The following is a 12,500-nucleotide window of genomic DNA, read 5'->3' on the forward strand; positions in this document are numbered from 1 at the left end:
CTGTCATCCGAGAGACCGAAAAAAAGGTTGAATCATCGTCCTGGGCTGACTTCGAGAAGTATGCCACATGTCGGAGGTCGGTGTAGAAGATGACGATCGACGAAAACAATCAGTTTTTCTGCAACTGTCCGGAGTTCCTCAAGTGCTACGCAGGGCCGGACCAAATGAGTTGTAAGGGGGGTTCCTCCTTTTTGGGGGGGGCAAATCAGCGAAGTGGCGAAGCCACAAGTGCGCGCCTGCAAAGCAGGCGCGCGAACTAGGGGGGTCCGGGGGCATGCTCCCCCGGAAATTTTTTGAAAAACGGTTAAAATCTGTGCAATCTGGTGCATTCTGGGCCTTGTTTTGAGGGTTAAGAGCAGCATTGTTTTGGTGCTAAAGCTAGTAAAAAAAAAAACACCACTCAAAGCAAGGTACATGCTTTTTCCAGAGGTGGGGTTCCGGAACCCCTGGAACCCCCCCCCTGGGTCCGGCCCTGCTACGCGTGTCATCATTCCATGAGCATGGAGATTCGTCTGGAGGTGACCAACCCCCCTGCCCAGGCCAAGACCATCCCAATCGGCCAGAAGCGAAAGCGCGGGCGCCCAAAGCTGTCGAGACCAGCGCTTATCAGGCAGTGAACACACTGATCTTGACTGCTCTGTACCCTGATTTTATCATTATCATTATGATATGGAGTGACACTATTTTGTCTCTGAAAGTACACTAAACTTTATATTTTTTGCTGACAGTAGCTATTTTGTTGTTGAAATAATTCGCTTTTTTGTTGAGAATTCTTTTGCAAGTCTCATTTCTTTTTTTCAGAATCAATCGGTTTTTTGCTAGAAGCATCTATTTTGTGGGTGGAAACATCTGATTTTTTGTTGGAATATCTTTTGCTAACTAAGCAATTCTTTTGGTGAAAGCATCTATTCTTTTGGTGATTTAATTTATTGCCATTAAAAAATAAATACTGCAAAATTCTAGGAATTAATGTCCTAATTTTCTGAATGTTTCATACCAGGTTTTGATACATTTAATAAACAGGAAAAATGTATTGTACATTTGTCAATTTCTGAATTTTGCATGCAGATTTTTGTGAGTTTACCAAACCAAAAAAGGGTTTTAATACATTTGTAAAAGTAAGCATATTTCTGTAAAAGTTCCCTTGTCTGAAATTTGCATTTTAATTTTTGATTAATGTACTTAACAGGAAGATTGGTGTTAGTAAACTTGCCAATTTCTTCAAGTTTTCCATGCTAATTTTTGATAATGAAGCAGAAAAAAAACGGTTTAAAAAAATGTGTCAAAGTCATCATATTTCTGGAAAGTTCTCTTGTCTGAATTTTGCATTTTAATTTTTGATTAATGTACTTAACAGGAAGATTGGTGTTAAAAAACTTGCCAAATTCTTTAAATTGTCCATGCTAATTTTTGATAATGAAGCAGAAAAAAAACGGTTTAAAAAAATGTGTCAAAGTCATCATATTTCTGGAAAGTTCTCTTGTCTGAATTTTGCATTTTAATTTTTGATTAATGTACTTAACAGGAAGATTGGTGTTAAAAAACTTGCCAAATTCTTTAAATTGTCCATGCTAATTTTTGATAATGAAACAGAAAAACAAAACGGTTTAAAAAAGATTTGTCACATTCTTCACATTCATGGGATGGTTGTTTTTGTTTGTATGTGTTTCTACAACGTGTCTGGCTATCCGGGACCGATGAAAGTTTGTTTCCTTTCTGAGTTTCCATGGCAATAACCGTGCTTAAAACTAGTCTCGCTTTGTTCTATCGCGTAGTAGAGTTACCAATTGTACACATATTTACCGACGAAACCATTGAGTCGCCTTGTGGTGAGATATGTGCGCGTTATAAATTCTCGTATTATTATTATCATTATTGCCAAGGTTACGTAAGCAAAACTCCCGTTCTCGTTTCTGAGTTAGGCACTTTCCCATTTCGATACATTAAGACGTGTTTGGATACATTAAGACGTGTTTGGATACATTAAGACGTGTTTGGATACATTAAGACGTGTTTGGATACATTAAGACGTGTTTGGATACATTAAGACGTGTTTGGATACATTAAGACGTGTTTGGATACATTAATGTTTGGATACATTAAGACGTGTTTGGATACATTAAGACGTGTTTGGAGAATGTGAAGGTATGCAAAAGCTGTTTCGGGGTTGTTGTGCAGTTGTGCTAATTTTGAATGTTGCTGTCAGCTCTTAATCTCACGCGTATACTGCTGTCAACCGCTCGAGATAGGCAGTTTGCAACTTATAACTAAATTGAAATAGGCAGATTGTTCAGAAACCAAAGAAGTGTTTTGCGTTTTTGTCAAAACTCTAAAAAAAAACATTACATAGACAATTATCTTGTGAGCGTGGCGTAGGCATTGCTCGCGTAACATGGTTATTTCTTTGTACACAACTTTGTAGAACCACCCTTGTACCAACTCTATCACAAAATAAAGATATTGCTTACGTAACATGGTTATACTTTGTACACAACTTTGTAGAGCCACCCTTGTAACAATTCTATCACAAAATAAAGATATTGCTGGAGTAACATGCTTATACTTTACACATAACTTAAAGAACCACCCTTGTAACAATTCTATCACAAAATAAAGATATTGCTCGCGTAACATGGTAATATTTTGTACACAACTTTGCAGCACGACCCTTGTGCCCACGACATCATAAACAGAGCAAGCTGACCATGGCATCCAGGATTCTTCTCGTCTTACTGATCGCCACATTCTTCAACGGGGCTTTCCCAGAACATACAGCTGATGACGAGGTTGGTGCTGCATGTTAACGTCCCTTCAGCCTATTTGGCAATGGGGGACCGATACAACTTTTATTTATTTTTTTTTTTTACTTTTGGGAAGACGCTCAAACGTGCCTTTTTAATCGATAAACAATAACATTATATAACACACTTGGTATCTGTATGTTTAACTGTACATTAATCTGTGGCACAGCAAATTTAACATTTACTTTTGGCGCGAATTCTTACAATACATAAATGGACAAGAATGTATTAATCAATGCTGTTGTGTCTGCGGTGTCAAAATGTACATCAACATAATCATGTATCCACACACACACACACATACATACTCATATACTTACACATTTTCATTAACAAAATACTCAAACGTCTCAACCCTAATTCGCAATTAAACATTAAATTTAAATCAATAGGCCTACCATATCTAAACTTACTGATACACATTTTTGCTATCAACAAAATATGATTTATAATTTTTGTTGGGGGGGTATGCACTCCTGGTAAATAACCAAACAATACATCATGTTCTATTAATATAACATTTTCTTTCGTATTAACAAAATTACATCTGATAACATGCTCCCAAAATAACTTCATTTTTCTACATTTCCAAAAAGAGTGTTCAATATAATCTATTTCGTTACAAAGACTACACAAATTATTTTCTTTCAACTTCATCTTGTGGATTAAAATGTTTGTGGGGTAAATATTATGAAATAATTTCCATTGAAGCAACTTTAATCTTTCCTCGCTTGTACATTTAATTGCCAAGAGCCAATATTTCTCGCCAATGGAAATATTATATTTATGTTACCAGAATTTTACAGCACAGGCTGCGCTTGCTTTTGCTTTTGTTAAAATAGCGCGGAACTGTTTGGGGGAAGGTTTTTTTTTAACAGGTCTTGTAAACAGGGCCCAGATTCGTCGCTCGCGTTTCCGTTGGCTGAGGACCGATACAATTGTTACCTTTCTCAGTTTGCATGGTGGACTTTGTGTTTGGAAACTGTTTACATTTCAGTCTTTTACAGTAGAATGAAGGGGGTCATTAAAAGCCCATGCCTTTTCACAATCGCTACTTTAAATCTTCTGCGTTTGTGGGATGAAACTCCCACGTACACTCGTGTTTTTTGCACGAGTGAAATTTTACGTGTATGACCGTTTTTTACCCCGCCATTTAGGCAGCCATACGCCGTTTTCGGAGGAAGCATGCTGGGTATTTTCGTGTTTCTATAACCCACCGAACTCTGACATGGATTACAGGATCTGTTTCGTGCGCACTTGGTCTTGTGCTTGCGTGTACACACGGGGGTGTTGGGACACCGAGGAGAGTCAGCACACAAAGTTGACTCTGAGAAATAAATCTCTCGCCGAACGTGGGGCTTTTCACAATCGTTACTTCAAATCTTGCATTAAACAAATCTTGATCCCCTCCTACCAATACAAAAAATCTGATCCAGTGGCGTGCTCACACATGACGCACTCTTTACAGGAGATTGGTGATTGGTGAACATTGTATGAAGAGAAAGAGTACCAGGGTGCGTCAAGTGTTGGCACGTTATTCGCTCAATGTATATGAGAAGCGACCATTTCATTTTGTCGTTGTCCGGAGGCCCTGCAGCAAATACAACAAGATGTGAAGGTTGAACTTGTATAACCTGTCTTATGGTCTGTATAACCTGTCTTATGGTCTGTATAACCTCTGTTATGGTCTACTATAGCTAACTTTGGCACATCAATGTATGTCAATTACTTGTTACTCCTAGTTCTACGTTACTGTCCGGGCGTACCTGTTAAAAATATAAATTTATTTAAAAATATAATTGAGCTCTTTCTAATCACATGCACTATCATGTTAAATGACACGACCTTCAGTGCTGTTCCTGCATTCATGTGTGTGCACGAGGAAGTCCTTGCGAATCTTCGCCATGGCTAAAATTGAATGTCTGGGTAAATAGGCGCAAAAGCAGTAACTTCTTACGGAAATGTCGTTTTGTCGATGATAAGGAATGTTTAACGCCCTCACAGTAAAACCATTAGTGGCATGTTCCCGGGTTTGACCCCGACTTTAGATGGGGGGAAAAGAAAAAAAAGAATACCAAAAAATCAAATTGTTTTGCAGCGCAGCACAGTGCACAGTCAAAACTAAAACCACGCAAACAAACACATACAACAGACAAATGATCACAACAAGCACACATGCACAAACACGCACACACGCACACACACACGCACACACACGCACACACACACACACACACACACACACACACACACACACACACACACACACACACACACACACACACACACACACACACACCAGGTCAGTTAAGTACTCATAGAGAATAATGTTTGGGACAGAGCTAATCGGCGACGAAATGTTGTTTGAAGAGGTGTGTCTTGCGTCTTTCACGCTGCGTATTATATTTTGTTAGAGTCAAAATATCGCGACGCGGAATTTACGACAGCATTTCGTCACGCTCATTAGAAAAATACCTATCTCAGTGTTAGGCATTTCTGTAGTGAAACTACAGGGAAAGCTACTGGAAGGACGATAACGTAAGCAAAACTGCCGATCTCGTTTCTTGAGTTAGGCACTTTTTCTTTATGATACAGGAAGACTTGTTTTGAGAATGTGAAGGTATACAAAAGCTGTGTGTGGGTTGTTATGCAGTTTTGCTGATTGAAAGTGTTGCTGTCAGCTCTTTATCTCACGTTTATCCCGTGGTAACAGCTCAAGATAGGCAGTTTCCAACTTATAACTAAAATTAGATAAGCAGATTGTTCAGAAACCAAAGAAGTTTTTTTGCGTTTTTCACAAAACATCAAAAAATGACATTGGCAATTATCTTATGAGCGTGACGATTTATATTGCTATTCTGAACTGTTGCTGTCAGCTCTTTATCTCACGTTTATCCCGTGGTAACAGCTCAAGATAGGCAGTTTCCAACTTATAACTAAAATTAGATAAGCAGATTGTTCAGAAACCAAAGAAGTTTTTTTGCGTTTTTCACAAAACATCAAAAAATGACATTGGCAATTATCTTATGAGCGTGACGATTTATATTGCTATTCTGACCTGGAGATGGGATTACTAAATTTAAATAGTGTAAGTTTTCGCTTTGATGCGGTTAGTTTCTGACAAGAGCAGACAAACTTTCTTTGCGCATGTTTATTGCGCATAACACTAAGTATTGCCCTCAGGCGGCCGGACAACACAGCGGAATATCTGCTCAACGCAACGTCCAGTTTGAGGGTTTTCGCCTGTAAGTAAAACTTAAACGAACTAATAATGCGGAAGAGCGAAACAGTGTATCTTTTTGTGGTTTTGTTTGTTTATTTTGACAGACCGAAAGCTCCTTTTGAGTGAGGTAAACACGCCCAAGTGTGCTCGACACTTGCTTCCTTCTGAGACTGATTTTGTTGTGTACAACGGAATTAAGTGTACTCTATGTCATGTGTACAACGGAATTAAGTGTACTCTATGTCATGTGTACAACGGAATTAAGTGTACTCTATGTCATGTTTCGTCGGAAAGTAAGCGGATCAGGGTAATTCATAGTCATCTTTAGAGTTTGCAATTAATGGTAAATATAATTGCTTGTTTTCGATTATATGAGAACGAAGGCCGAGTTGAACCGGAACCACGTCTAGTTTTGTTGTCGTAAATATAAAGAATATTGAAGGACTTCCGTAGAAATATGAAATTAACGTGGAAATGCCAAATGGGGCTGCGTGAGACTATCCAATCACAACCCCCGAATTCCTCAACGTATCTATCAGAATAGCAATATACAGTAATCCCGGTACTTGTAGGAAAGTGATAAGTTCATGGGTTTTTTCAGTTCTAATCATAATATTGTTTTTAGAAAAAGAGGTACTCTGTTAATAATCAAGAGTACTTTGGTACCTGCAGGCAGTCTATAGTGAGTTGAAAGCGTGTCTGATCTGAGCTTATATTATGGTATACACACTTATTTTCATTTAAACAAATTATATTTTTAATTGAGTCAAATGTCTACTTTGCGAACTCGTTAAACCAGCAAGTCAGTGACAAATCTTTGAGCAGACATACTGAGTAGACTGAGTAGATTAAATTTCGAACAGGAAATCACACAGGAATATCTATTTCCTTTCAGCCCCGTGATGCACGGCTGTTTTCTCTGCGCGGTGTTGGTAACCAAGGCAACAGTTGGGACGTCGACTGTAAGAGTATCAAGAACAAACCTGCGTTGCTCAAGGGGTTCAGCATCATCGCGATCAAGAACGCCTTCAAGGTCGTGGATAGACCCCTGCCCAGTGAGTGTGTGCTCAGCTGTTTTTAGACCGATATCATTCACCACTGACTTGGCGTCCAGTAGCTGTCATCTGCCATAGCCGGTCCTATGAGAGCCTTAGTCACGTATACAATGATTATCATGTTGTTTCTCTAGCTGTCATCTGCCTAGCTGGTCCTATGACAGCCTTAGTCTCGTATACAATGATTATCATGTTGTTTCTCCAGCTGTCATCTGCCTAGCTGGTCCTATGACAGCCTTAGTCACGTATACAATGATTATCATGTTGTTTCTCCAGCTGTCATCTGCCTAGCTGGTCCTATGACAGCCTTAGTCACGTATACAATGATTATCATGTTGTTTCTCCAGCTGTCATCTGCCTAGCTGGTCCTATGACAGCCTTAGTCACGTATACAATGATTATCATGTTGTTTCTCTAGCTGTCATCTGCCTAGCTGGTCCTATGACAGCCTTAGTCACGTATACAATGATTATCATGTTGTTTCTCCATCTGTCATCTGCCTAGCTGGTCCTATGACAGCCTTAGTCACGTATGCAATGGTTATCATGTTGTTACTCTAGCTGTCATCTGCGTAGCTGGTCCTATGACAGCCTAGTCACGTATACAATGGTTATCATGTTGTTTATCTAGCTGTCATCTGCGTAGCTGGTCCTATGACAGCCTTAGTCACGTATACAATGGTTATCATTTTGTTTCTCTAGCTGTCATCTGCCTAGCTGGTCCTATGACAGCCCCTCGTTGTCCTCTTCATTAGGGTAACTGCGGACCCCTTACACTTAACAAAAGCTTGTTAAAACACAAGAGAAGTAAATTAAGCTAAGAGTTCCTCCGAAAGCAGCGTATGGCTGCCTAAATGGCGGGGTAAAAACGGTCATACACGTAACATTCCACTCGTGCAAAAACACGCGTGTACGTGGGAGTTTTAGCCCACGAACGCAGAAGAAGAAGAAGGAGAAGAAGAAGAAGAAGAAGAAGAAGAAGAAGAAGAAGAGCTGAGAGCATTCTCTGTTCCTTATCTTAATACCATGTGTATATCCGTCCACTAGGCTGAGTTGAAAATCATTACGTTTAACAGCAGCTAGCTTGAACTCAGGCGTAATGTTAAGTGGTCTGTCTGCTCTTTGTTGTGTGAGTGTTCGTCCGCTTCCAATGACAAATTCAGACGACGTATGACGGGCGCTGTGGCGGGGTGGTAAGACGTCGGCCTCTTAATCGGAAGGTCGTAGGTTCGAATCCCGGCCGCGGCCGCCTGGTGGGTTAAGTGTGGAGATGTTTCCAATCTCCCAGGTCAACTTATGTGCAGACCTGCTAGTGGCTTATCCCCCTTCGTGTGTACACGCAAGCACAAGACCAAGTGCGCACGAAAAACATCCTGTAATCCATGTCAGAGTTCGATGGGTTATAGAAACACGAAAATACTCAGCATGCTTCCTCCGAAAGTGGCGTATGGCTGTCTAAATGGCGGGGTAAAACGGTCATACACATAAAATTTCACTCGTGCAAAACCACGAGTGTACGTGGGAGTTTCAGCGCAGAAGAAGCAGAAGAACGTAGTACTGAATGTACCGTGTTTCTGCTTTCACGTTCGAACAACAAACCTTTCTTACAAAAATAAAAATTGTCTTTCAGGAAAGAACATTTTTTTGTTATTACCCACAACCAAATAACTAAGTTGGATTGTATTCCATTGTACTGTTTTCTATTTAGATCTTGCTGAACAGTCTACTCGCTGTCTCATTGTTGTTTGATTTTAACACAGTCTACTCGCTGTCTCATTGTTGTTTGATTTTAACACAGTCTACACATTCTACTCCAGAAGATGGCACACTACATCAACTCCTGGCCTAGCCTTCTGCACGGAAGACATGCACCAGCTAACCAGCAGAGAGGTCGGAGAACAGCTAGGTGGAAGTGACCATCGGCCAGTCTTTTTGACCCTGGGCATGGAGTCCTGCACTGAAGCTTCCTTCCCACGGTGGAACTACAAAAGAGCGAACTGGTTCCTCTTTAGACACCGCACCAGCGAACTCACCAAAGACATCAGAGTCGAGGGTCGAGACATCAACATGGTGGCGAAGGACTTCAACATGAGCATCCTCAGAGCAGCGCGTGAGTCCATTCCCAGGGGTGCCAGGAGAGACTATAAGCCCTACTGGAGCAATGAATTGCAGGAACTGGATTATGATCTGGCAGATGCCAGAAGGGAAGCAGAAGTCAACCCGTCACAAAACAACAACATCCGCCTCCAGGAAGCCAAAGCCAAATTTCTCAAAAAGAAGCTACAGGCAAGACGTGGAAGCTGGCAAGAGAAAACAAGCTCTCTGAACCTTGAGAAGGATGGCAGAAAGCTCTGGAGGCTCACCAAGCAGTTGAATGATGAGAACACCAGCAGAGGAAAGATCACATTAGAAGCGAACGGGAAGGTGCTAACTGGAAAGCATGCTGCCAACCAATTTGCTGAAAGCTATGCAGCTGAGAGCAACCTCCATGTTAGCCCCGAGAAACAGAGAGAAGCAAGAAGAGAGAAAAGAGAGAGACCTGCCAGACAGTCGACAGTGGACGCCATGAGTCAACCACTCACACTCCACGAGCTGCACTCAGCTCTGAAAAAGTCAAAGGCGAAGAAGTCCCCTGGCCCAGACGGCATCACCAACGAGATGCTAACCCACCTTGGTAGTGCAGCAGAGAACAAGCTACTCGAGGTCTTCAACAGCAGCTGGCAAGAAGGATCGCTACCACAGCTCTGGCGAGAAGCGATCATGATCCCCATCTTAAAAAAAGGGAAGGATCCAAAGAAGGCCACCAGCTATCGCCCAATCAGCCTCACCAGCTGTGTTGTGAAGACCCTGGAGAGAATTGTGAACGAGCGCCTCAGGTGGTACCTGGAATCCAGGAACCTCCTCGCCCCTGAACAAGCTGGATTCCGACAGTTCCGCAGCACTGAAGATCAGGTCACTTACCTGGCGCAAGAAGTTGAAGATGCCTTTCAGGAACAGAAGCTGGTCTTCGTCACCTGGATAGATCTTCAGAAGGCCTTTGACAAGGTCTGGAAAGATGGACTCCTTGTAAAACTGCTGAGGAAAGGCGTGTCCAGCAACATGTACCAGTGGATTCGCTCTTACCTCTATAACCGCAGGGCAAGAGTTAACGTCGACCAGACCAAAAGCAAGAAGTTCCTCCTTCGTCATGGCGTCCCTCAGGGCGGAGTCCTCTCCCCCACACTCTTCCTTCTCTTCATCGACGATCTGGTGTCTGAGATGCCCAAGGGGATCAAAGCTGCTCTCTACGCAGACGACCTTGTGATCTGGTGCAAGGAGGAGCACGCAAGTACTGCCACCTACAGAATGCAGCAAGCGGCAGATAGGCTGAACGCATGGGCAGAAGATTGGTGCGTCTCCATCAACAAGCAGAAATCCTACACCACCCTATTCACACTGTCGCCAAAGCAGAAAGCCGGAACAATTAGGCTTGGTGGAACTCCTCTGAGAGAGGATGAAGAAGCAACGTACCTTGGTGTCACCTTTGATAGACGGCAGACCTGGAAACCACACATTGCACAGGCAGAGACGAAGGCCCGGCGCAAGCTAGCCATACTCAGGAATAATAATAATAAGAACATTTATATAGCGCTAAATCAAAAACTTTCGTTAAAAAGGCCTGCTCTAAGCGCTTGACATCTAAACTAAAACGTCATTCACACTCTTTGCAATGATGTACAAGAACTTCATGTCACACTCTTTCATTCAGTATAGCACCATTCACACAGTTATTATTCTGTACAAGACAATAAGTTAGTCTAACATTTAGAATGTTCATAAGATGAAAACAAGAGAAAACCAGACTGATTAAAACAACTGCTTAGTGCTAACAAAGCATGAATCTTAATGATAACGTAATACATATTTAACTGTTAACAGGAAGCTGGCAGGTACCACCTGGGGAGCGAACGAGAAGATACTGAAGACAGTATACCAGGGAACAATCAGACCCCACCTCGAGTACGGCTCCACAGCGTGGTCAACCTCAGCCAAGACAAACCTGCAGACCCTTGACCGTGTGCAAAACCAGGCCCTCCGACTCATCACCGGTGCAATGAAATCCACGCCCATCAAGGAAATGGAGAAGCTTACCACCATCCAACCCCTCTGTCAGAGAAGAGAAGCCAAGACTATGGTACAGGCCGAGAAGCTCAAGTGCCTACCCGACCACCCCATGAAGCACAGACTGAGCAACCTCACCAAGAACCGGCTTAAACGGAGCAGTTTTGTACACGAGAGCAAGAGACTTTCTCGACAGTACAGGGAAGTCCTTCCACAGAACACTCTACCTCTGACTCAAGAAGAAGAGGAAACCCCCAAGGCAACAGAGAAACCAGGCATCCAGATCTGCACCAGTGTTCCACATGTTACCTCAGGAGAAGATCAGAATGACACAGCTCGACAGGCACTCACCTTAGCCCTGATCGACGAACAGTACCCAAAAGAGGCGTGGATCCATGTATACACCGATGGATCAGCAACTAACGCCGTGCTCAATGGAGGTGCAGGCATTCTCATCCAGTTCCCTGGGGGACATACAGCTACATCCAGCGTTGCCACTGGCAAACACTGCACAAACTATAAAGCAGAAGCAGAAGCTCTCATGCAGGCCGCCTCCTTCGTTCAGGACTCCGCAGACCCTTGCTACCAAGTTGTCTTCCTCTCGGACGCCCTTTCAGTCCTTCAGGTCATAGAGAACGACAAACTCCCACAGCTGGCCAAAGCATTACAGATGGTCAGACAAACCAGAAGAGTTGTCCTCCAGTGGATACCAGCACACTGTGGGATACCAGGAAATGAAAGGGCAGATGAGCTGGCAAAAGAAGGAGCCGTGGAAGACCAACCTGAAAACAGTGTCAGCTTTAGTGAGCAGAAGACAATCATCAAGGCATTGATGAGGCCAAGGACAAACAGAGATGACTACCACACAATGTCCAGAGAGCAGCAAGTCAACCTCATCAGGCTGCGTACTGGCCACAACAGGCTCAATGCTCACATGAACCGAAAGTTCAAGCTGGCGCCATCACCAACCTGTGACTGCGGTCAAGAGGACCAAACAGCGGAACACATCTTACAGCGATGTCCCTTACTCGATGAGGAACGAAAAGAAGTGTGGCCGTCACCAACTCCCTTGCAGACCAAACTATACGGCAGTCGACAGGAGTTGGAGAAAACGACAACATTTATCACCAGTGCTGGACTGATTGTGTAACCTCTGCGTACGCCAAGAAGAAGAAGAAGAACACAGTCTACTCGCTGTCTCGTTGTTGTTTGATTTTAACACAGTCTACTCGCTGTCTCATGGTTGTTTGATTTTAACACAGTCTACTCGCTGTCTCATGGTTGTTTGATTTTAACACAGTCTACTCGCTGTCTCATTGTT

At 42.6% G+C, this 12,500-nt stretch overlaps 1 protein-coding gene across 1 annotated transcript in view; it reads left to right on the forward strand.

Moving 5' to 3' along the window:
• LOC138972558 (uncharacterized) overlaps positions 1–12,500 on the forward strand; it is a 16,900-nt gene that overhangs the window by 1,159 nt on the left and 3,241 nt on the right. Inside the window, exons 2-4 of the mRNA XM_070345208.1 lie at positions 2,662–2,786; positions 6,920–7,079; positions 8,877–9,188. Of these exons, the coding sequence (XP_070201309.1) occupies positions 2,706–2,786; positions 6,920–7,079; positions 8,877–9,188 (553 nt within the window). The 5' untranslated portion in view covers positions 2,662–2,705. The remainder of the gene's footprint in view (positions 1–2,661; positions 2,787–6,919; positions 7,080–8,876; positions 9,189–12,500) is intronic.

This window comes from Littorina saxatilis, linkage group LG8 (genome assembly GCF_037325665.1).
Source record: "Littorina saxatilis isolate snail1 linkage group LG8, US_GU_Lsax_2.0, whole genome shotgun sequence".
In the NCBI taxonomy this organism is placed as follows: Eukaryota; Metazoa; Mollusca; class Gastropoda; order Littorinimorpha; family Littorinidae; genus Littorina; species Littorina saxatilis.